At 38.7% G+C, this 25227-nt stretch overlaps 1 protein-coding gene across 3 annotated transcripts in view; it reads left to right on the top strand.

Annotated features, from left to right (window-relative positions):
* DMD (dystrophin) overlaps positions 1–25227 on the top strand; it is a 1878371-nt gene that overhangs the window by 1187418 nt on the left and 665726 nt on the right. For all 3 annotated transcript variants that reach the window (XM_054566574.1, XM_054566573.1, XM_054566575.1), the window contains one exon: positions 21940–22041. In XM_054566574.1, coding sequence (XP_054422549.1) covers positions 21940–22041 — 102 coding nt within the window. The remainder of the gene's footprint in view (positions 1–21939; positions 22042–25227) is intronic.

Here is a 25227-nt window from a genome sequence, read left to right on the forward strand (position 1 = left end):
CTCAAATCACACCATGTGATCCACAACTCCACCCATTTCCTAGCAATCCAGACCGGTCCACCCAGCCCTTCAAGTGGATCCTCACTCCACTTGCTGGTGACTGGTCAGAGCCCATCTGGATGTGAGGCGGTATTTGTGTTGCCCATACTGCAAAATGAAAACCAGAAATCATATCCATCACGTTCATCATGTTGTTCGGTATAATTTACATTTCTTCAATAAATTTTGTTTTTCCAAATACATAAATGAATAAAAATACATAAAGAAACCAGTGGTAGCTTTCAAAGAACTCTGGGACTCTAGCCTAGCCTTACTAGTATACTCGGAATCCTAATAATGAAAACCTGTCGTTTACCACGCTTCCAAAGCCTGTTACCTGGAGTGCTGGATTTTTAGTTGGACTCACCAATGGATCCCCAGTAAGTCAGCTGAAAATGTGGCCATTGTTCACAAAATCAGCTTTTCAGAGGTTTATGCCATGTAGTTCACTGTTTGGAATGTGATCATTCACATGTGAATAGTTATTCCCTTTGACAGATGCATACCAGCTCAAATTCAACTGGATATGCTTTCTGACTTAGCTTATTTTCATTTTTTTAAGAGGTGGTATTGGGGAGGTTAGAAACAGATAACGGGACACTGGCCTCTTTTATGTCCAATGCTCTTCCCTAGGAAAATGTTTCAGTGTTTTCTATTAGCTATTTCTGTGGAAGGTGTCCTAAAAATAGTGGATGAAAGCTATTGGACAAAAAGCCACAACATCCTCATTCACCATGCAACTAGATAGAGGTTTATTGAAAATTAAAAATTCCTGTTAGGTTGTTTCTGGGGAGGAAGATAATTCTGTCTCCAGTAAAACCTTGAAGATTACTTACATTTGGAGATAAGCAGAATTCAGCATCAAGTTTTCTCTTTGAGCACTGAGGATCATAGTTCTTCTCTTACTTTTCACCCCCTCTGCTCAACTCCAAAAGCCATTGCTGAATTTACGTAGCATGATACTAGGGAGAGAAGCAAAAGATGTAAGTTCAGATCTCAGGTCGTACACTGGATTTATGACATTGGCTAACTCACTCTTCTTAACCTGACTTTCCTCCTCATTAAAAATGAAAAATGGAGCCAATTATCCTGGGACTCAATTGGATTAAGGTAAAACGAAGGTGGGAACACATTTCTTTAAGGCAATAGTAAGATATGTTTGATGGGACCTTTCTTGTTATAGTTGAAATTTTGATAAGAGTCCCTAAGTCTAAAACTTAAGCTTGCAAAGAAAAACTGCTCCAAAAAAGATTACAAATAGTCATGAGGTGTTGATGTTTCACCAAACCAAATTGCCCCTCTAAAAAGAAAATTATCAGAGCGGAGGAAAGGGGGGGGGGGTAACGGGAAAAGAAGGGGAAGGGTCAAGTCAAGGAACATGTATAAAGGACCCATGGACAAAGCCAAAGTGGGGAAGGATTGAGGGTGGGAGGTGGGGGTGGGAGGGGAGGGGGAAAGTGGTGGCAGGAAAATGGAGACAACTATAGTTGAACAAGAATAAAAAAATAAATTTAAGCCCTGGCTGGTGTGGCTCAGTGGGTTGAGCGCCGGCTTGCCAACCAAAGGGTTACCAGTTCGATTCCCAGTTGGGACACATGCCTCAGTTGCGGGCCAGGTCCCCAGTAGGGGGCACACAAGAGCCAACCACACGTTGATGTCTCTCTCCTCTCTTTCTCCCTCCCTTCCCCTCTGTCTAAAAACAAAATGTTTTTAAAAAATAAATAAATAATATTTTTAAAAAGAAGATTATCAACTGGAGAAGAGTTTCTTGAATTGAAAATTCCTGAACGGGCCTCAACTAGGGTTAACACTTCGCTGGCCAAGGGGCAAGCGGTGTGGCAGTTACAGTTTCCTCCCCTGCCAAGCTCCATTGCAGTGCTCTGAAGGCTGTTCTGCTTATAAAACTCTCAAGATAGTTTTTCTTTTTTTTTTTAACCTATGCTCTTGCACATTTTGAAGTCGACATCTATTTTTCTCCCCTGACATGTTGTAAATATTAACATTTAAAAATGTTGCATTACTTTTTTGAATGTATCCAGTGGAATCCAAATACTATAGCAATATAATATCCCCCATCATCCACTTAAAATACACGAAAGAAGCTCATCTTTAATAAACAGAAGTTTCATATCATTCCTCTTTCTTCTTTAAATCATATTTCCATTCCACTTTCTGAAGAATAGTATCTTAATGTCATATATATTTATGCTACTAAGTCTTTTATTAACCACTCTATCATATTCCGTGTGACAAGTACATCTATGTGGATTTAAATTCAATTTTTAAAAACAATTTCCTGTGACTATAAGGCTCTAAGTATTTTAAAGAACCCTTTAGATTGAGTTATAGCTACCATTGTTAATACTAAGTATACCTAGCAGTAACCAAATTACCTAAATATATGGAAATGTCAATAAATATTAAACACACTCAGATTTCTATTAAAAATGACTCTATTAATGAGGTGGATGGATAAGTGCTTAATGGTTCCTTGATGAAAAGAAGAATTCAGCCATCAATATTTTGAATTGTATTTTGATTTGGCACAAATGTGTCTTGGGCACAGGTCACCATTGGACTATACCAGAGGAAGCATGCTTATATTTTGTAAGGTAGGACTGTCATTAACCAAAAAGTGGGTAAGGAACATTTAGTTTGTTTTCACGTTTTTGCTCTTGTTACAATGTGACAGAAAGTGGGAATGATATGTGGGATGAGGTGTGTACCACAGGAGCCGATCCAGACAACACTCCCTTATAGAAGTGAAGAATCTGGAAACTGATTCCATGCACACCGTCTGTTGCCCACATATTCCTAGGAAAGTCTTTGTGTACCCTAGTCTGAAGATGGCCACTCTAGGAGAGATGAGCATTCTATGAGGAGAAGCGAGGCACAGCGCATGCCCTGGATGACCACATGTTAGGCAGCCATAACACCGCTGGGTTTCCCTCCCGGCAGCCCATGCCTTTAGCCGTGGCCTGGCGCCTTACTGCATCAGTACTTGTACAGTGTCACGCTGTTGACTCCTACTGAGCTTACTAGTGTCTAAAGTCACCAGCTCTTTCTCATGTGAGCTGTTTCTAGCTGATGTTTCCTTTCTCCTGCTGTTGGGTAGTCTGCTTTTTGGAAATAGATACAAGGGCTATCAGTCAGCCCCTTCCCCGGACCTATTCAGGTTTACCCACCGAGGTCCTGGAAGCCTCAGTTCTGATTGTTCTGCCCCTGCCACTAACTTCCCCCTTTTTCTGCACCGCCCCCCTCAAAAGAAAACCTGTACTTAACCCCAACTACTCAAAGCTTTAATCCATATGTTAACCCATCAATCCAGCTGATAGTAGAGGTGGAGAGGAGGTAATCTCAGGTCTCAGAGCAGGTCCTGATTCCGTCACACAATATACATATTGCAAACCTCTTGGTTTCAACTGCGGATTTGATATGTCTGCCTTCTCTAACTTGATCTATGTTGCGCAACAATTCTCAAATAGACTGAATCCTACGACGGAGCCCTGCATCACATTGCTGGAAACCTCTGTCTATTTCGACATCAATTCAACCATCCATTTCCTTTCCCAGGTGTTCAACTAGTTGCCAAACTCTAATGGCTTGATTTCCTCCCCAGTTCATATTATTCCATTTTTCCCCCATAAACATTTGTTTGGAGACTTTATCAAATATCCTGCTGAAATGCACATGAACTTAATTTGCCTGTATCCCAGATCAACCTCTTCAGTCAGAAAAAGACATGAGGCTAAGCTAATGAAATTTCTGTTCAGCTAACAAATCATCTATTAATAAACTACAACGTCCTACTATGTTAAGTCAGCCCTCAGTCTCAATTTGCTTAGAGCTGAGTTGATGTATAAAATATACCTCAGTGTCTATATCAATGCAGAAACATTTACAATGCAATATAGCAAGTACACATATAGGATGCTGTAAGAACCCAGAAGATTAATACCCAACCCAGCCAAACTGTTCTTGAGAGCACAGCTACTGAAGCGCGCTTCCTAGACCAGCAACAGCAGCAGAAGAGGCATCACCAAGAAGCTTGTAAGAAATCCAAATCCTTGGTCCTCTCCAGAGACCTACTGAATTAGAGTAGGTGGGCCCTAAGTTCAGGAATGCGTGTTTTCTTATTCAGAATATGGAGGAAGAGGTAGAAAACTTCAGATCATGACATCATGGTATCTCATATTCTGTATATTGTTTCTATTTCATTCACCTTTGTCATGTCCACATAACTGATGCAAGATTTGAAATCCTGCACCTTTAAGGAAAAGTAAAATAGTAAATAAAATATTTAAACATTTTTAGTAAAAAAAAAAAAAAAGAAGAAGAAGAAGAATCTGTGTTTTGACAAGCCCTCCAGAAGATACTCATACTTGCTAAATAAAGCTCTGGTCCCAAGAAAGGTTCCCTAGAGGGTATGATGCTGAACTGGATCTTTAAAAGCTGAGTAGGAATTGATAAAGTGAAATGTGTATAAGAGAAAGGGAAAGGTTCCAGGGAGAAGCACCAAGCGGACTTTGGTAATAAGGATGAAGAGGAGGAGACAGTTTAAAGAACTGTTTTTTTTTTTAACATTGTTGGCAGTGACCTATTAATAAGTTATGAAATCAATTTAATGGGAAAAATGAAATAGAATAAGATAGTATAGGGTGCATGGAATGCAATACAAATTATCACACTATAACGCATGCGGTATGGGTACGTATTGGTTTGTGAATCTTTGTTATCGTTTAGATATTTTATTTTTGTTTCAAATTTTAAGAGACTCTACACATTCCTTTTATATGAAGTGAATTAATTAGTCCTCTGTCAATAAGTTTATGCTGGGTTAATTATTACAAAGTTGAGAATGAATTCACCCTTCTACGACAGACTTTAAAAGTTTAAATCATTTTCCATATGGAAAAGATAAAATTTCTTGTGGTGCAGAATTCAAAAGAATAAAAGGGCATAAATTCTCCCATACATCTCCATCTTTCAGCCACCCAGTTTCCCTCCCCATAGGTTGCCAAGGTCATCAGTGTCTCGGATAGCACTCCAAGGATAGACTCTGTGTGTGTGTGTGTGTGTGTGTGTGTGTGTGTGTGTGTGTTTGTATATGTATTTTTCCTTTTTCCCATCCTCTTAAAAAAAAACAACAGTTGGTAGAATACTATAAACGTTGTTTCTTCACCATGTTTTTTGTACTTAATGATATATACTGACAATTATTTTCCAGAATTGCAATTTAAAAGCAGTCTTCTTTTATACAGTTGCATACTATTGTATCCTAAGGTTGTATCAAATTCATTTAACCAATATTCTAATTAATGAAGATTTCATTTGTTTTCACATTTTGCTCCTGCTACAATATGACAGAACATAACTTTCTGTTCATGTTATTTCATACATTGCAAGTGTATCCACAGGATCCGTTCCTAGAAGTAACATGGCTGGGTCAAAATGTCACTTGTTATTTCGGTAAACGTAGCCAAATTGCTCTTCGTAGAGCACTCCCATCAAGTAATAAGGAGGATTTTTTTTTCTCCATACTTTGCCAAGTCAGTGAGTGTGTGTTGTCAACCTTTCTGATCTTTGCTCAGCAAGAAAAAAAAATGACACCTCACTGCAATTTTCATTTGCATTGTGCTTTTCGGTGAGGATGAATTTTTTTCCCAAATCCAAAAGTGTTTCAAAATCATATTTCCTTTTCTGTGCCCTGTTTGTTAAAGTTGTTGCCAATTTTTGTTTCTGTTAGGTTATTGGCCTTTTCTTATTCAGACAAAAACAGTTTACAACTTAAAGTACAAACATGGTGTTTTTACAACAAGGATTCTAATGAATGTTTCTTATGACAAATAGATTCTAATCTTAAGGTTCAACCTGAAAATATTAAAACAAACCTTTGCATTGCAGAGGAATGGTCTTTGCCCTTCTTAGCAAACAACAATCATGTACAGAAACTCAGTGTGATGGAAAATTACAGAGTAGGTACAGATTTAGTTTTACACAAAGTGTAAACAGGTATTGTATGTAAAAATCAGCTTTCTCTTTTTGTCACTAACAGAACGTAATAGCCATGACAGAGTTTGTCTTTTCAAAGCACCTCTAACAACTGCCTCCCATTCTTTCAAAATGCATCATTAACTGAAGAAGGCTCGTGGTCTCTCCCTCCATTGCATTTTCTAGTCAAGTCTTAAATAACTTTTTGCAAGCTTAAAATTTCATTCCCACCATTGTTGTTTGGTTTTTTTTATCTTGAAAATCAAAACTGCAGTTTTCCAATCTTCCAGACCACCCATAGAGGTTTGCCATTTGACTTGCCACTTTTATTAGTGTCTGGAGATGTAATTTATCTAGATCAAGAAAGTCAATTCTGAGCAGCTGGGGACTTTCTAATCTCTTTACCCATCTTGAGCACCAGTTCCCTCTCATTGCTATTTGTTTTATTCTTTGCGATCAGAATATTAAATCCTCTTGACATACAAGAAACAAACCCAATAGGAACTGAAGGGTTCCCACTTTTATTTTCCATTTGCCAATATTATACCATCTTCGTCAAAAGAAGACCTTTCCTTTCCTTGATCAGTCTATTGCTCCAAATCTACCTTGAAAAGCCTGTTTTTCACCCTAAACCGTTTTTATACTTTCATGAAATCATCCTTTTACTGTACTACAATTTTTTTTTCACTTAGCAGCCTCCCACTGCTCTATTAAAAGCAAGTTTACAAAATGATACTTTGGAGTAGGTTGTGTGAGAACATCAGAAGCAATTTTATCATTATTTTTTTAATTTCCCCCATACAGAAAGCCCTGCCCTGCATATGGATGCCATCTCTTTGTGAGTATGTGTGGAGGAGAAAGACGGGCACACTTCCAATAGTTTTCAGACAACTTCTGTTTAAGTGACTGAGTGGACCACCTGGTCTACCAACTATATTGCCCAAGGGATGGCTTGGATTGGCAGAGAGAATACATGGTAGAAACAGTAGAGTTTAAATGAGGAAGATTTTGAACTTGCAAGTTGCCACCTTGCTGACAGTGGGTGTTGATAGAAAATAGCAGGCTGGGATTTCAGATACATTCAGAAATGCTGTGCACTTGCAATTTGCAACACTGAAAACAGTACCATTTTTCTAATCATAATTTTAAAAAAATACAGCCACCTTTCTTACTTGTCTGTCTGGAGAAACTGTGTCCATGAAGCTGTTTCTTCTAAAACTGTATCATTGAAAGATAAGTGTTATATACAGAAAACGGGTATGGAAATGAATTAAAATTCTGGAGTTAACATCTGTGCACGCCCAATTCTAGTTTATGCTATCCAGAGTCATGCTTCTCAATGTTTAATGTGAGGGAATAAGCTGAGGATCTTGTTCAAATACAGTTCCCCGGTGATACTGCTGCCGACGGTCTGAGAACTATGCTTTGAGAAACACTGTCCTGGATTCACAAGTAGGCAAATAGTCGTAAATATAATCAATATGCAGGAGGAGTTGTATGGATGTGCCCTGGGGTCAAATAATGATTCCCACAAATGCAACTTTTTTATTTATTCCTCACAGATCTCCATAAACTTCTCCCATGTTGGGGAGCAAGAAAATAGAACCTCATTCTCAGCCAGACCCATATGACACAGTGGATTTGGTGTCATCTAACAAAGCAAAAGGTCGCTGGTTCGATTCCCAGTCAGGGCACATGCCTAGGCTCCGGGTTTGGTCCCTGGTTGGGGCACGTACAAGAGGCAACTGATCGATGTTTCTTTCCCTGTCTTTCTTTCTACCTTGCCCTCTCTCAGAAAAAAAAAATAAATGAATGAATAAAATTTAAAAAAAAGAAGAACCTCACTCTTAAACAATTTTACTACTCTCTTTATATGAGTTGGTATCTCTTGGATAAATGGTCTGTCTTTCAGATTTCCGTGCTCCCCTCCTGCTCCTCTCTCAAATCGCACCTGGTTTGACAGGTGAGGGAAAATTACATGGCATGCGTGACCGAAGGTCCCCATGCAGGCCTCTGCCCTCTCCTTGACCCTCTGGTCTCCACAGCAATACCCCTTGTCTGCCTGCTGAGTGTCTACCCTACTGACCTCATGCTGTGAACTTGCTTTTCCATCATGAAATTACATGCTATGCTCACTAAACTACATTGGTTGCTAAGGGAACTCTTATATTTGTGAGTTACCACTGAAGAGCACTTAAAATTCTAAATACATAATTATGACACCTCTTAAAGTAGGTATGACTGTCATTATGGGTAAGGATTACAGCAACATAAAGCCATTCAACACATTTTTTTGGAGGGAGGGGTATGGTCTTGGTGTTTACAGATAGAACATTGTGGGAAAAACAGAAAGAAGCTATGATCATAATGACTGTAATCAATTTTAAAAGGAGAAGAAAAGACAAATACATAGAAAAATAATTTAACACTAAAAAGACCACTTTAAGGATATTTTAAAGTTATTTTAAGTACAGGAATTTTACTGTTCAACTGCTACCTCATAAACTTGTACCAATTTAAATTCCACTCTTCGGATTCAGAATAATCTAGATTGTATTATGGGGGAAATACATCACAAGTCACATGATTCTCCTCAGTGAAGATATAACCAAACTTTCTGTACTAAATTTACTTCGAAATGCCATAGCAGTATTTCTTCTTAAATATACAGTTCTGTATCCTGATATTCCACTTACTATATGTCTGTCATTGAAAATTGAGTATATAATAAATTTGGCTAATACAGTTCTTCGGTGTATTAGTATTCCTATGATCTGATAGGCAAAATTGGTTGATGTTACCACTTTTTGTCCATTGTACTTTGTAATCACCTTTGTATTATAAATACTTTTAAATTGCCACATATTTGCTGTCGTACTTGTCATACCATTCTCTCATTCTTCCTCGCTCTTCTTTGAGCAGTAGCATTAGTGTGACTAGACTCATTTATTCACATATTGGAAAAAAATAAATATATATAAAATAGAGTTATGCATACTATGGGGAATACCAAACACTTAAATATATACCTGATACATATTTCATAAAGAAACACTTTAGCTGGCCCTGACTGGTGTGGCTCAGTGGATTGAGTACCAGCCTGCAAAGCAAAGGGTCTCCGGTTCAATTCCCAGTCGGGGCACGTGCCTGCGTTGCAGACCACATCCCCAGTAGGGGGCGCTCGAAAGGCAACCACACAAAGATGTTTCTCTCCCTCTCTTTCTCCTTCCCTTCCTTTCTCTCTAAAAATAAAATAAATAAAAATCTTTTCTAAGAAAAGAAAAAAAACAATGAAACAACTTAGTTGTAAATTACTTAAATTATCACCCAGTGTCGGTATATCCATGTACCGTTTCAAAGCCATGTACATTAGAAACTTACAGTTTGTATGCCCAATACTTCTGAAGCTATAGCTTCCAACTTCTTAACACTTGGTTGCCTCCTCTGGACATAATGCATATTCAACAATTCCTTATCATAAAAAGGCACAAAATACATTGTTAATAAAAACAGCCATAATTACTTAACTTGGACTATTTTAATAATAGCTTTAATTTTAAGGTTTAAAAGCTCAAAATTCATTTATAATAATGACTATGTAACATGCCAGCCATTAAAATGAGATTGATTTTTCTTAAAATTAATAACTCTGTTAGGCATTCAAAAGTCAAAATATGAAAGAACTCAAGAATGGGTAGGATATAACTAAAATTCTTCTTACTAACCCATGAAATTACAAAGCCATGTGTGCACACTTTTAATTTTCAAGATTTTTCAAAGAACTTAGGTGAATAACGTGGAGAAAATATAGATAGACCTGCATCTCTGTCATTTAAGTTGTTGAAATTGGTGATAAGAAACACAATATTAGTAATTCATGGTACCATTTATTACAGTGTATCTTCTAGTATTAGCATAATAATGGGTATTAGTGATGGACATAATTGGAGAGATAAGAAATGCAAAATTATGCACATGCACACACACACGAGCACGCCCATGCTTCACTCAAAACTAAATGGATGTTTTGTGAGATATTATATTGTATATTCTATTATATCTGAAGTCAGATGTTAGAGACAGCATTATTCTTCATTATCTTGAATTCCTCAATGAGTCAGTTATGAACAGAAACGTTACCTTTGCTTATGAATAAATTAAATAGAATTTTTGAGCTACAAAATAAGAACAACAATTTAAAGTGGCTTTAGAATAGAGAAGTAATCTGTTAAAAGTATTTCTGATTTGAATAGCAACAAAACAATCAATAGGGCTATGAGATTAGGAATGAATAAACATTAGGGTTTTTTCCCCAGTTTTTCTCTATTGAAAACAATGCTGAAAGTACATCCCTTGTGGGTCTCCTCATAAACTGATGGGATAACACCTAAAAGTACAATTGCTGACTCAGAGCATTGACATTTTTATTATATCTTGTAAATTGCATTTCACCAGCCACAGAAAATGGCATGAATTTATTACTTTAATTTGCATATCCGTAGTTGAACAGATTTTTGTGTTTGTTAGCCATTCATTTTTCCTTATATGAGTTGCCGCTTCAAATAGTTTGCACAATTTCTATTGGATTATTTGCTTGCTTTTACAGATGGATGTGAATGCTCGGTATATTCTGGATTTTAGCAGTTATATGCATCTAAACTATAGGTCCACAATTCCTCAGGCGAAACTTTATCATCGACTTTACAGGAGGCCCATGAAAATGTTCACTTCGCTAGTGTGGTAGAAATTACAGAGTTACAATATAACAATTAAGTATGAGGTGGGTAGGACAGCACAGAGTAATGAGGGGGTAAATGGGGACAACTGTGATTGAACAACAATAAAAAAATGTTGTTTTAATTAAGTATGGCATGCTAGATGAAGACCTGGCACCCCAGAGGAAGACTGACATGTCACATGAACCAGAGAAAGGGCTCTATTTGATCCCGTGTTCTTTCCCTTGAATTCAGAAACCCTCCTGTTTGCTCTGTTTTCAATACACGTTTAAGGAAAAGCTATTCCGAAGAGAAGCCTCAGATATTTTGTTGTTGTTGTTGTTGTTGCTCTTCTTTTAAAACACAAGTTTAATTCAATACCCATTTGATCACTTGAGTTTACAAGTTATGAAAGAATTTAGAAAGAATTGTTTCGATAATGACTATAATTTTGGTACAGCACTTAATAGTAAAAAAACAAAGCATCTTTAATTATATTTGAAGCATGTGTCAATCATGAAGCCAAAACTGAATTGCTTTTTTCTTTGCTTTTAATGAAAATTACCCTAACTGCTGTTTTATATTTTAAAAAGAAATTTCGAATGTTTAATAATACTTACTTTGCTAAATAGTCTCTATCAAGACGTCAAGACCTATGTCTAGTCGCCTCATGGATAATGACTTAAAGCTGTGCTATATTGGTTTAAAATAATGGAAACATCACTGGCCAAGATGAATGTGCAAAGCAAGGAAAAGATTTTTCAGTGACATGGCAAAATTCCATTCTGTTATCCATGCCTCTCTCTTCCATAGACTCCCATGTATTCCTTCATCCCTTTGGGATATTTGGAGCAGTGCCTTTAGGAATGATTCAGCCAGAAACTGAAACATGCCATGGCTAGAGTTCATCAGAACCACATCCAAATGTAGTTTAGGAGTCATAGTGTGCAGAGTTGTGCATTCGGGAAATAAAAAAACATATAAACAGATGGCATTGCAAACAATAGTCTATACAAGGAAAAGGATAGAAAAATATTTATTACATTAAATTATACTATTTCCTGTGCAGCGCTAATGTAGACCATGAGAAGACAGACATTCTTTCACTTGTTCATTCATATATTCAGTAATTCAGTGGTTCTCAACCAGGGGTCATGTTATTCTCCAGGTAAATTTGTCAGTGTCTGGAGTGATTTTTGGTTGTCACACATGCAGGAAGAGGAAGTGCTGCTGGCAGCTTGTGACTAGTGACCAGGGAAACTGCAAGACATCCTACAACACGCAGAGCAACCCTCTGCACAAAAAAATTATCCAGACCAAAATGCCAGTAGTCTTGAGGTTGAAAACCCCTCATTTATACTAAAATTACATGTTTATCAAAACTACTTTGTTCTGGTTCTGAGCCCTGTGATTCATCAAATAAAATCTGATTGTGTCTATCATACCTGAGCAAATCCATGGAACCTATAGAACCTGTAGTGCAGTACTTAAGTATGCAAGGTATGCATCAGGCAGACCAGGGTTCAAATCTCACATCTACCCTTTGTTATCTTGTGTCTTAGGCAAGCTCCCTAATCTCTCATGACTCTGGTTTGTTTGTTTCTTTAAATCTCAAAAATGATGATAATGTCTGCTAAAAGGCTCTTCAGTGGAGATTGAGTGAAATTAAATAAAATTTATGTTGAGAGCATAGCAGAATATTTATACCTAGTAAGTTCTCAATAAATGGTAGCAGTTAGTGTTTCCTCTGCATATATTAAATTATTTGATCCTTACCTACTATGACTATCCTGCTCACAGACCATATTTCATGGTTTCTAAGATACCATTGATTAGAATATGCATCATTATTTTATCTGTCACTAAGAAAAAAGTGCTGCCAATTAGACTCTGACATGCCATCATTTATAAAACATGTCCCGGTTTCAGAGCAGTTAATCAGTAGAAATACAACGCGAGCCTTAGGAATTATTATTGTAAAGCCCATTGGCGAATCTTCTTTTCTTAGGTGCCAGTGAACAAGCCTGCCACTAACCACAGTCGGTTTCAAATTCACTTAGATGGCTACAGGAAGAGAAACACAACTTACCGGGAAGGTGGGATCAGGCATGTCTTCTCTGTGAGATTCAAATGCCATCTGTACAACACTCACAGAGCAACCCCAGCGCTGTTCTCTTTGCGGCATCTGTTTGCTCCCAGATAGTGGCTCAGGTGCAAAAGAAAGAGACTCACATAGAGGGGCTGGGTCAGCCATGGCCTAGGAGTGTCGTGTGCCCCAAGAATCAATCCATGTCTTATAAGTAGAATTTCCAAGATCTGGGAAAGGTACATGCTCCGTTGCAAGAGTTACTGTCCTCATAGCATCCCCAAAATGATGACTTTCCACTAGACATTTGTAGTTCATCCACGGAACTCCTCAACCCGCTGTGACTTACCAATCAGACTTTTTTTTTTCTTCTTAAAGCTGAAGTAATGGTGCCTACCAACACAGTTGACATTTCAACATTTCAATTCAGGTTTCCAGGGAGAAGAGAGCTAGAAGTTTCTACAAAGCTCAAATTCTCATGCAGAGGGGCAAAATATTGTGAACCCTTTATCCACCATGATATCGGTCATTTTCGTTCATTTTATATTTAAGGATCCTGAAACCTGAAATGCATAGTCTTTAAGTGAATTGCCCCAACTGGTGAAATAATAAGCCTAGAACTCAGATGTTCTTATCTCCTATCTGGTAACTTCCAACAGCACTGTAATACACCAATGCAGGAGTCAGCAAACTGCAGTCCAAAGGCCAAATTCTGTCTGCCACCTGCATTTGTAAATGAGGTATTATTGGAACACAACTGCATTCATTTGTTTATGTATTGCTTTCACGCTACAGTGACAGAATGCAGGTATAATGGGAAGCATATGGCCCACAAAGCCTCAACATTTACTGTGTGGCCCCTTACAGAAAATCTTTGCTGAGTTCTGCTCTACAGTGTAACTGTAAGCTGTTTGACTGCCTCTATGAGTCTATGGAAGGAGGTAAAAGGCAAAATAGGTTTCTCACGTTTTATGTATAAAAATAACTGCCTGCGTAATTTTTCTGTGTACCTGAAGGTTTTTAGACCCACAATCCCAAACATTTTTCTAGGTCAGCAGTTGACTAGCTTTTTCAGTAAAGGGCCAGAGAACAAAGGATTTAGAATGTATTTTAGGATTTGGGGACCATATGATTTCTGTTGGAAATAACCAAGTCATGACAGAGTTAGAACTTAGATAGCCAGGCTCAAGAGCCCACACTCTTCACCGCTAAGGGTTAGGAACATTGTCAAACCTGGGAAGCACCAGTTTCAGGAAATGGCACTTTTTTTTTTTAATCCTCACCTGAGGACATGCTCATTGGTCCTAGAAAGAGAGAGAGAGAGAGAGGGAGAGAAACATCAATTCATTGCCTTTCGCACACACCTGGACTAGGGATTGAACCCCTAACCCTTCAGCTTATGGAATGATGTTCCAACCAACTGAGCCACATTGGACAGGACATAAAAGACACTTCTTAAAGCAATGGCTTGTATTGCTTTTAAACCAGATTAGAAATTTACTCTGTATAAAGATTTTCAGAGTAAATGCATTAGGTTAACACAAACAAGTACTTCCCTCCAAGCAATGTAAATTTAACTAACCCCCTTGGAAATCTGCATATATTCTGCTACCTGTTCTTTACATTTCTTTTTTTTTTAAGATTTTATTTATTTATTTTTAGAGAGAAGGGAAGGGAGGGAGAAAGGGAGGGAGAGAAACATCAATGTGTGGTTGCATCTCGTGCACCCCCTACTGGGAACCTGGCCCGCAACCCAGTCATGTGTCCTGGCTGGGAATCGAACCAGCAACCCTTCGGCTTGCAGGCCGGCACTCAATCCACTGAGCCAGGCTGTTCTTTACATTTCTTTCTTCAATTTAGTTTACTATTTTTAGAGAGAGGGGAAGGAAGAGAGAAAGAGAAGGACAGAAACATCTATGTGCAAAACAAACATAGATTGGTTGTCTCTCACAGGCCTTCAGTGGGAAACCTGGCCCCACAACGCACGCATGTGCCCTGATTGGGAATTGAACCAGCGACCTTTTGGTTCATAGGCCAGCGTTCAATCCACTGAGCCACACCAGCCAGGGCTGTTCTTTACATTACTTTAGTCTAATCTTAACATATCAGCCAGAATGATGTATTTTTTTAAAAAAGTGGCTCACAATGCGCCTCTGCTGTAAACCTTCTTCTGGTTCTTAATCCCACACAGTAATGGCCAGAGACCTCACACAGTTGCCTGTCACAACCTACCCTCCCCAACCTTTCTGGCTTGCTTCTTGCTACTCTCTCCTTGCTCACTAGGCTTCACTCATCCTGGCTTGCTTATTTATTTATTTTTTAATTGAACTTGCAAGACACACTCCTGCCCCAGGACCTTTGCACTTGCCATTTCCTCCGTATGGCTTGTTCTTCCCTGAAGTAGCTGCTTGAGTCATTCCCTTACTTCCTCATTTGTCTTTATTCAAATGCCACCTTCTCAGTGAGCCTTGAGGTACTTTGTCAGGTGTCCACCTCCCATCTTCTCATACCCCACACGTATGTCTCCTATCCCCACCTGATGCTTTATTTGTTTTCTCTTTAGCACTTTCACCCTCTGATGTATCAAAATTTCTATTTTATTGCCCATTGTCCTCATTAGAGTGTAAGTTTCACACGAACAGGAACATTTTGTCTGTTTTAGTCAGTTATATATCCAATACCTAAACAGTATTTAGAACATAATAGATGCTCTTATCTTCAGTAAATATGTTTACTGAATGAAGTAAGATTTTGGGTAGTTGAGTGGGCAAGATTTTGTTTGCAAAAAGAATTCTGCCAATAAGACTTGAAAACACCTTTTGTGCAGGAGAGGGGCTTATAAGAGAGGATATCAGTCCCATTACTTGACGGTCACACCTATGTCCACTCTTTTATTGGCCTTGAAGATTTTAAGTATGTACCTTGGTAGATTATATCTTCTTGGTTTCATAACACTTGCCACTTTAAAAATCAATACGGCATTATACTTTGTATATCTGGACAGATTTTTTTTCCCTGAAATCCACAAATCTCTGAATCAGGGGAAAAGAGCCTCCCTTTGGTGGGACGCGCTTGATTAGCTCAGAGTGGAAAGAGAACCTGTCATTCTTCATCAATCAGCTTGGCACGTACTTAACAGCATGCAGTTACACTGAAGGAGAGCTGCGTTGTTGTGGCCTAGCACGCCTAATTGTAGATAAAAAGAAAAGAAAAAAGAAAAAAGGAACAGTCAGCCAGCATGAGGGGAAAGAAAGAAACTGAACTGCACAATGTAGTGTTTTTCCATCCATCAGCCTTCATTTGTCAGGGTCTGCCTGACAATCTAGGCCAGAGAAGTCAGGCTCTAACACAATATTGATTCCATTTCATTTTTCGTTTCTCGCTACCCTTCTTAGCGAACAGTTTGTATGGGGAATGAGAGATGTGCAGTCAATAGATGTGACCAGGGCACATTTATTTTAAAGGCTTACTTTGTTTTTGTCATCCCAGAAAGCCATATTTTTTTTATTGATTGCTTGTTTGTTTTACTATAACATTGTAATTGTCAGCTCTTGCTGCAGTAACAAACAATCCCCAAATCCCTGGGATTTATAATAACATGCATATATTATCCACTCATGCAGATCAGCTGCAGCTTTCTCCATACTGTGGGTCAAGTTCACGTTTTCTCATTCTAGACTGTGGATCTTCTCCAAATTTCTTATTCCAGAACCCAGACTGAAAAAGCAATTTCTCCATGGTACATTATTCTCTCATGGTGGAAGACAGGAACTAGACATACTAGCAAATCTTGAGTTGCCCTTGAAGACCCAGCTCAGGGCTGTCATATAGTCACTTCTGCCCACAGTTTGTTGATCAAAGTGAGGCACGTGGTCAAGCCCAAGGTTGCTGGTGAGAAAAGTGTGTTTACCCACAGAACAGCTATGTTCACAGAGTCCCTGAAAACTAATGAACTAATAAAACACAGTATTCACAAATATCTTAGAATTTAATTGATTCCAAAATGCATTTTTTTTTTTTACATTTCAACATCTCTGAAATTGAGATCTATCCCTCAATAGTGTCTACAAAGTCTAATTGCTTTTTTAAAAAAAAAACTTTCTTAGCAGTTTATAAAATGATAGTGGTCCTTACAATCCATGATATCTTAGATTTGATAGAAAAACTGGATTGTGGTTATTGACAAAGTAGCGAAATGGTAGGAAATACTCTTTGCAAATAAGTAAAATAAGTTAATGAGCACTTATTTTGTTAAGGAAAAAGTTGTCATTTTTATCTTGAATTTTGTTTGTTTTCGGTAGCAGCATGCCCACATATGTCATTGAGAGATGAGTGGGAAACTGTGCATTAGTAGTAAATCATGTCTCTCTCTCTGTTCTTATATTCACATGTGAATATATGTATATATCCATTTTTAGAACATCAATTAGAATCCAAACTGTCATTCCCTTGTTTAAAAGCTTTCTGTGGCTTCTCCACTACGGTCCTGAGGGTGATGCACTCGTAAAAGATGCCCTTTTCCTCTGGTTCTTGCCTTCTACCCTGGCACCCTTCCTCCCACTCCCCAGCATGGGATCTCCACGCTGTGTCTGGTTCCTGTCTTGCATAATTCAGATTCGCTCTTGCCATACTTTCCATCATCCGTCCCATTTTCAACCAGGTGTATGAGCTGCTCCAGTTCCAAGCCCTTGCTCAACCCTTTCTTGCCCCACGAGGCCTGTCCCTACTCTCTTGTCCTTCAAACACAGAAACGATCAGCTCCTTCCCTGGGCCCACTGTATGTTACCCATTGCTGGTCGTTATACCGGTTGTACTCTAAGTTTAATATGTGATTGTTTGTAGCCTTCAGAAGGGGTTACCTTAGGCCTTGTAGTATTTGCAGTTCCTAGCCAAGATTTTGAAATGCAGTAAATACTCAATAAAGGTTTGTCAAGGAATAAATGAATGAACAAATGTTGGAATATACAAGCAAAGGCTGTTACATCCTTTTTGTATTTCGATATAGATGTATAGACACACATATGTATTCACACACATATAACATATTCTTATATTCTAAAATTAATAGGTAAAATGATGGAAATGTAAATAAATTTAAAATAAGGGAAAAAACAAGGCAAAATGTATCTCTGTTATACTGTCAGTAGGAACTTTCTAGTTAAAAACTCATACCCAATCAGCCCTGGCTGGTGTGGCTCAGTGGACTGAGTGCCAGCCTGTGAACCGAAGGGTTGCTGGTTCGATTCCCAGTGAGTACAGGGCACATGCCTGGGTTGCAGGCCAGGTTCCCGGTAGGAGGTGCGCAAGAGGCAACCACACTTTGATGTTTCTCTCCCTCTCTTTCTCCCTCCCTTCCCCTCTCTAAAAATAAATAAATAAAATCTTTAAAAAAAAACCCTCATACCCTATCAGCTTAATATTGAATTAGAAAAAAATGATATTCAAGGACTCAATTCTTTAAAAATGCAAGTACCTATTAATTTGCATATGAACTGTTACTTTCACTCTCAAAGGTATTGTTTAATCTTTTTTCATCAGTAACCATTGCTTCACTGCTTGTCAGACTATCAACTTCCCAATATTAGAAATGCTATTTAATAAGAAATAAGTAACACTGAAGGTGCATAGAGAGTTACTCCATTTCAAAAACCTATCAGAGCTGAATTTAAAAATACGCAGTGATATTCTGCTAGTGAGTATTAATGAAGGCTCATTCCCTATTACCTAATTAATAAAAATTATTTTCTTAAACTTATGCATGAGATGGCAGTAAACTGTCAGTATTGTACTATGATGAAAATAAAACTCTAGTCACATTATAAAGGTCTTAACTCCTGGTGCACAAGCTTACATTGCCGGGGGTGTATTAAGAATAAGGCAGGGAAAAAATACGTAAGTGGAAATGTTCTATTATTAGAAGTGATTATTTTTTTGGTTGAAATTCCACAAAGACTTTCTGGCCTGAATATTCTTTGAAGTTAAATACTTTGCCTTACAAAAACTGGCCACTATAATTAGCTATGTTTCCATTGTAGTGGCGACTGCCTTTACCTTATCTTGATGTGAAATAAGAGGTTTACACAGACCAATTCTGTGACCCGGATATCGTCCATTTGGCAATCATAAACCCTCTAAAAGATACCCTTGGAGCATTTTAAAGGCTATATAAGAATTTCTTTCCTTTTCTATGAGAAGATACAGTGCTTTCCCCAACTATACCCTGGAAGGATATTATAGAATGTATTGGAGTTAAGGAGGAGGAGAAAAATTAACATGAAGAAATATGACTGCCGATTGCAGCGCAGGCACACATACACACTATACACGGCGGAGTACAGGATATAGTGGAGGCTTAGTGGCACACTTCCTCATAGAAATCGCAACTCTGTCATTGGCAAACTATGTGGTCTTGGACACATTGACTCAATATCCCTCAGTTTTGGCATGTGTAAAATCAGATAATTCCCTTTTTGTAGGAGTGTAAGCATGAGGGAAAAAAACGTATGAAATACACAATGTTTGTCACAAAGCAAACAGTTAGCAACTCTATTTTATTAATATTACTGTAGCAGTTAATATCATTATAGCAGTGTGTTGGCATTTTCAGCACAGCTAAGGATTATAGTACTTTCTTATCTTTGCACAGTCAGGTAGGTTGGCTGGGGGTTTGGGTTTGTTGGTTGGTTGGTTTGTTTTGCTTTGCTTTTTGATTTTTTAATCCCATGGATGGCTATGAAAAAACTTGTAATTTATTTGATGTACACTTCCATCTTTTCTAGATAATTATAAGCTTTTTATACCGTATTTTCCTCACACTCATTTAAGGAAAATATGCTAGAAAACATTGGAGTGAATATCATGGATATACTGTACTGCAGTTGACCCTTCAAGCAATATTTGACCCTGCATATTTTTAAACTAATAAATTCACACTGCGAATAAATGTAGTGAGGCCAATTGTAGAACTTTCTCTTCCAAATGGTCTTTCTAAAGTGATTTTTTTCAAAGGTGCATGTAATTAGAGATCTCGTTCTCCAAAAAGTGCTCAGGAGAAGGAAGCGCAGATATCGCGCAGGTCAATGTGGTTTCTCGCACCCATTGCTCAGTTTCTGTAGCAGTGGTTGTAAATCTCATCCAGGTGCTTACCCCCTTCATTATTCCATTGAACAATGAGGAGCTGACAATCACGGCGATGAAAGGACATGCCGATAGGAAGCATTTCTCTAAAGGGACACGATGTGACTTTGGAAAACTCACTCATCCGAGGACTAAACCTAGGGCTAATTTGGTGGCCTGAAGGAATATTTTACCTTCTGCAGGTGCAAAACATGGCCACTTCCCATGGCATGCGACCTCTGTCTTGGTCCATCTCGCAAGCACCTGCTTAGAACTCACAGCTCCATGGGACTCAAGCGGCTTAGAACTCGTCAGCCTTGTTGCCGTTTCTGTTCATTTTGCGGATTAAGATTTGTATGTTTATTTCCTCAAAGAATTCCTCGTAATGTCACATGCGGTCTCCTAACCCTGGCTGTTTCCCAGTGCCTTCTGAATAGTAGCATTAGTTCTTTGTGATGTTTGAAACTATCCCTCTGCCATTGAAGACCAGGAGCAGGGAGAAAAAGGTGTTAGTGTCAATCATTTGGCTGCATATGAGAAGCACTGGTACAATTATTGACTATTTGTGGTCATTTTCTGAAGGTATCAAATTTACACTGGGTGCACATAGAAACGATTTGAAAGAAAGGAAAAAATACTCAACCCTCACAAAGTACACTCTGAATTCGGCCTTGTTACAATTTTGCAAGATTTTTTAAAATCACTTTTAGAATTTTTTATCCTAGAGAATGAATTAATACTTATAAGTTCATTTCTTCCATTATTATTGTCCCTAAAGTTGGTGTGTATGTGCGCGCATGTGTGTGTTTTGCACACGTCCTCATTAACGCACAGGGTTAGTCTTCATGCTCTGGACACTTTTAACCAAGATGCCTGGCTCCCACTGGTATTTATTATCATCAGAACTGAAGAAATAATCCCTCTTAAGAGCTTGTGCTGAGCACCCAGAAGTTGCAAGACATCCAACTGTGTCATATAAGATGACAGTAATTTGGGTTCAAAGGACGCCTAGCTCTGATGAGCTGAGAGAACAGGCACAAACGCAGTACGGAAAGGAAACAGGGGCATGAAGACACGTACACGCAGCAGTGCCGGGAGGCCACAGGGTGGGAGGAAGAGAGATATGGCTTAATCAGGAGCTGCTATCTGGGGAAGATTGCCAGGCCCTGACTGACGCCTGACATTGATTAATCGATACTCCATCCTAGTGTTTAACAAGTGTTCCATCCAAAAAGTCTTCTGTAATATGTAACTTCACTTCCTTCAGCTACAATTTATGCACATTTCCTTTGTTCTCTCTTCAAGAGAGCTAGACAGAAGCCAGTAACAAAGCACTTTATAGTCACACATCTAAAGAGGATTTTTTTTTTTTGTCATACTTCAATCTTCTCCAGACTAAGGAAAAACAAACGAGTTTCTTAAAATGATTTAATCATATCTCAGAACGTTTATTTTATGTGACTGCTTAATAATTAATAAACCTTGGTACTGTGCTTTAAGTGTTTACTCTTTGGAAAGAAACTTAATAATTTTGACAGTGATGCAGAAAAAATTATTTGGTTTCTATTTCAAAACGGAATTTTGGATCCCAAGCCCCGAAGAGAATCCCGTTAAACTAAGAACTTTGTAGACTAAAATGAAATTTAGGATTACTGAGATTATTGACATGAACAATAATATTTATCCCTATTAATCCTATTTATAAATTGTGCTTTTAATTACTGCATTTTACTTTTTTGACGAAAAAAGTCTCTTTCTCTGTAGTAGTATAAAATAATTTAAGAAAATTTTGGATACATTTCTAAAACTTCAGTGCGGTTCACAAAGACCTCTATTTCTTTTCTCTGCAGTTGAAGCCCTTCCTTTGTACCCCTGTGTGCTGTGCAGAAATTGATCTGCAATACATGTGGAGTCTCCAAGGGTCTAGTTAAATTTAGTAATTTTATTGCTAACTGTGAAGTTAATCTGCACTGTATGTGTTCTTTTCTCCAGGAAACTGAAGTAGCAGTTCAAGCTAAACAGCCGGATGTGGAAGGGATTTTGTCTAAAGGGCAGCATTTGTACAAGGAAAAACCAGCCACTCAGCCAGTGAAGGTAATGAAGCAACCTCTAGCAATATCCATTACCTCATAATGGGTTATTCTTCCCCTGTTGTACATTTGCCATTGACGTGGCCTATTTATAATCAATGAAATAACTTGTAAAGAAATATCGGCCATAGCGCAATAGCAGAGGCAGAGCTGTCTTTTTGATCAACATATCCCATTTATATATTGTGATCTTAAGGCTATTAACTAGTCATTGCAGGAAAGGAATCATTTCTGTACTGGTGTGCTGCCATCAATACAGAAAGTAGTCCCACCTTCAAGGTAGATTAAATTCTTGGAGGCTTTATTGCTTTGCTTGCCAGCCTTGATGCTTTTCATATTGTTTGCCTTAATTCAAATCAAGCTCCTGCATCATACTGTCTGTCTCCAACAGCTGTAAAGAATCATAATATGGTCCGTGACCTTTCTTTTCTCTGTTGTTCTTTCTTATGAAAGAGGAATCGGCATTCGGGCTTCAGTACTTTACGGGGCTAAGAATTTTTAGTGAAATGTCATGTACTTGCTTGTCTCTTTGGTGAAAAGGCTGGCCTGGGAGAAAGCTTTCTCCTTCTTTCCATTCCCCGTGTGCATTTTGAAACCTAGGACACGTTTAGTCACAAGCTATTGCACAAGGGGACGGATGGAAAGCCAGCTCAGTTTTCAAAAATAGCTAATCAGTGCTTTCCATTTGCAAAGGACAGTCTAGTGATAAATAGACGTTAGGTACAGGTTACCGTATTTTCTGTACCTGACCCAAATTATAATGGCTCCCATTCTGATGAAGGTTCCCGTGCATCCATAATGGCGACTGCTTATTGATCAGCCCTGCTTTCTCTAGCTAATGTTGCAGGCTGAGATTTAGTGAGCCTCACGCTCATGTTTAAAACTGCTCTAAAGCAGTGCGGGTCAATAACCTCATTATACAGAACTAGTTTGTCCTTGCAAACAACATTACCACGACTTGGACTCTGTCTCTAAGGTCACTGCTTACGCTTGGCCCAAGCTTCATTTCTAGAACATTGTTTGTTTCCTTACCTTTGACACGGGGCTCTTCTTGAGGGAAAGTTAAAGTTGTAGCCTCAACAGAATGTCCAAATGCCAGATGCTGAAAGGCCCCCATTTCTGTAGCTATATCAATAGGCATGTATGGAGGGATGCATTGCCTCCCTCCTAACATCTGAAAGAACAGGAACAATTGGCATCCAGTTCCAAGCCTGGTGTGACAATTTTCAGACACTCACAGTGTGTGTCGGTCTTTCGATTAGAGAGCTAGAGAAGGTCCTGAAAGCGGCCAATGTCAGGGTTTCTGTTGATGCTCTAAGGCGACCCAGTCTCCTGGCAGCCACCTTTCTTGGTGGTTAACAGAGTGACTCCCGTAGCAAGCACTGAAGCAGACAAATGGGCCATTTTGTAGACCACTCTGTCTAGTCTTGTTTGCTCCTCAAAGATGTTATGCAGGTTTTGGTAGAATTGTTGCAGATTACAAATGTGTATTCAAATTGGCTTCTACTTTTGAGCCTTAAAAAGAAAAAAAAGGGAGGGAAAGTCTTCATTGAAAATCAGTGAGAACATTTTATTTTAATTTTATGTTTATTTTGTATTGAATTTTTGGGAGTGATGTTGGTTAATAAAATTACATAGGTTTCAGGTGTACAGTTCTCTAATACATCATCTGTATATTGTATTATGTGTTCACCACCCAGAGTCAAGTTTCCTTCCGTCACCATTTATCCCTCCTTTACCCTCTTCGACCTCCCCCACCCCCTTTCCCTCTGGTAATCGCCACTGTTGTCTGTGTCTATGAGGTTTTTGGGTGTTTTTTTTTCCTTAGTCCTTTAATCTTTTTCACTTTGTCCCCCAGCTTCCTCCCTCCGACCGCTGTCAGTCTGTTCTCTGTACCTATGAATCTGTTTCTATTTTGTTTGTTAGTTTATTTTGTTCATTAGATTTCACATATGAGTGAAACTATACGGTATGTGTCTTTCTCTGACTGGCTTCTTTTGTTTTCGGCGCATGTAAACAATCCAAGCAGTTGATCCTAACTTACCACACCTGCACTCATACTCCCAACTCCTGGGCCACCTTAAGATCTGGGATCTGCCACATCTGAACGTACCTGCTTTCTACAGCCACATTAACAGCGTAAAAAGGGAATTACCTTTCTGAAATCAGAGAAAGAACAATGAAGTGTTAATGTTCCCTCTCTTTCTATCCCTTTAAACCATTTTGAAGAGTCAGAACTCTTCTTTCTCCCTCCCTCCTCCCTCCCTCCCTTCCTCCCTCCCTCCCTCCCTTCCTCCCTCCCTTCCTCCCTCCCTTCCTTCCTCCCTTCCTCCCTCCCTCCCTTCCTCCCTCCCTCCCTCCTTTTCTCCTTCCCCATTTCCTCTCAAGTCAGCTCATTTGGGAGAAGCAGAACTGATGTAAAATCCATTCCTGTTCTACCATTTATCCCTTAGGTTTGGAGAAGATTAAACATATGAGGTTGATAGTGATGAACGGGCAAGATTGATGACGGAGGGGTGGAGAAATAGTTGATTCGCATGCAACCTTTGCTCTAAGCCACGGCCTCGAAAACACCTGAAAATGAGCTGGGGGTTGTGGTAGCAAGAAACACTAGAGGCTCAAAAATGACTTCATAGTTCAGGACATGGAGCCCAGCAATACCAAGCTGTAAGCTGTGGGGACTATTTAAATCTCTGCGTGGATCAAAAACTTCTTTTTAAAGTTATAGATATTTCTGAAGAGCGGTCCATTGCTCTGTTAGTACATAAACAAAGCCTGTTTTCAGCTTTGTTTTGCTCTATCAAAATGTTTAAATTGTGCTGTTCCTAATGCCTTTTCCCCTTTCTCGCCCCTGAATAGAAAGGAAAAGGGTCCCAGTAGCCTGCAGAACATTTTCATGAAAGAAGTTTGATCTCTCAGCAGGGGGGGGGGGCGGGGGGGGGTGGAGGGGGCAGTAGGTACATTTAGAAACTATAATAATTATGAAGAAGAAAATGATATTCTTAAAAAAGAAAGTGAAAATCCCTCATGGTATGTACATAAGATTGAGTATTTAAATGGATAATTATATATCCTTTGCTTGCAGACATTTTAATTAAGGACACATCAGAGAATGAGTCTGTTGCTTAGGAAATTAACTGTCTATTGGCACCTCCACACTCTGCATCAGACAGACTGTCTGTTCAGCTCC

Source organism: Pteronotus mesoamericanus, unplaced genomic scaffold (assembly GCF_021234165.1).
Source record: "Pteronotus mesoamericanus isolate MK-2021 breed Mesoamerican mustached bat unplaced genomic scaffold, CSHL_Meso_final contig_173, whole genome shotgun sequence".
Classification (NCBI taxonomy): Eukaryota; Metazoa; Chordata; class Mammalia; order Chiroptera; family Mormoopidae; genus Pteronotus; species Pteronotus mesoamericanus.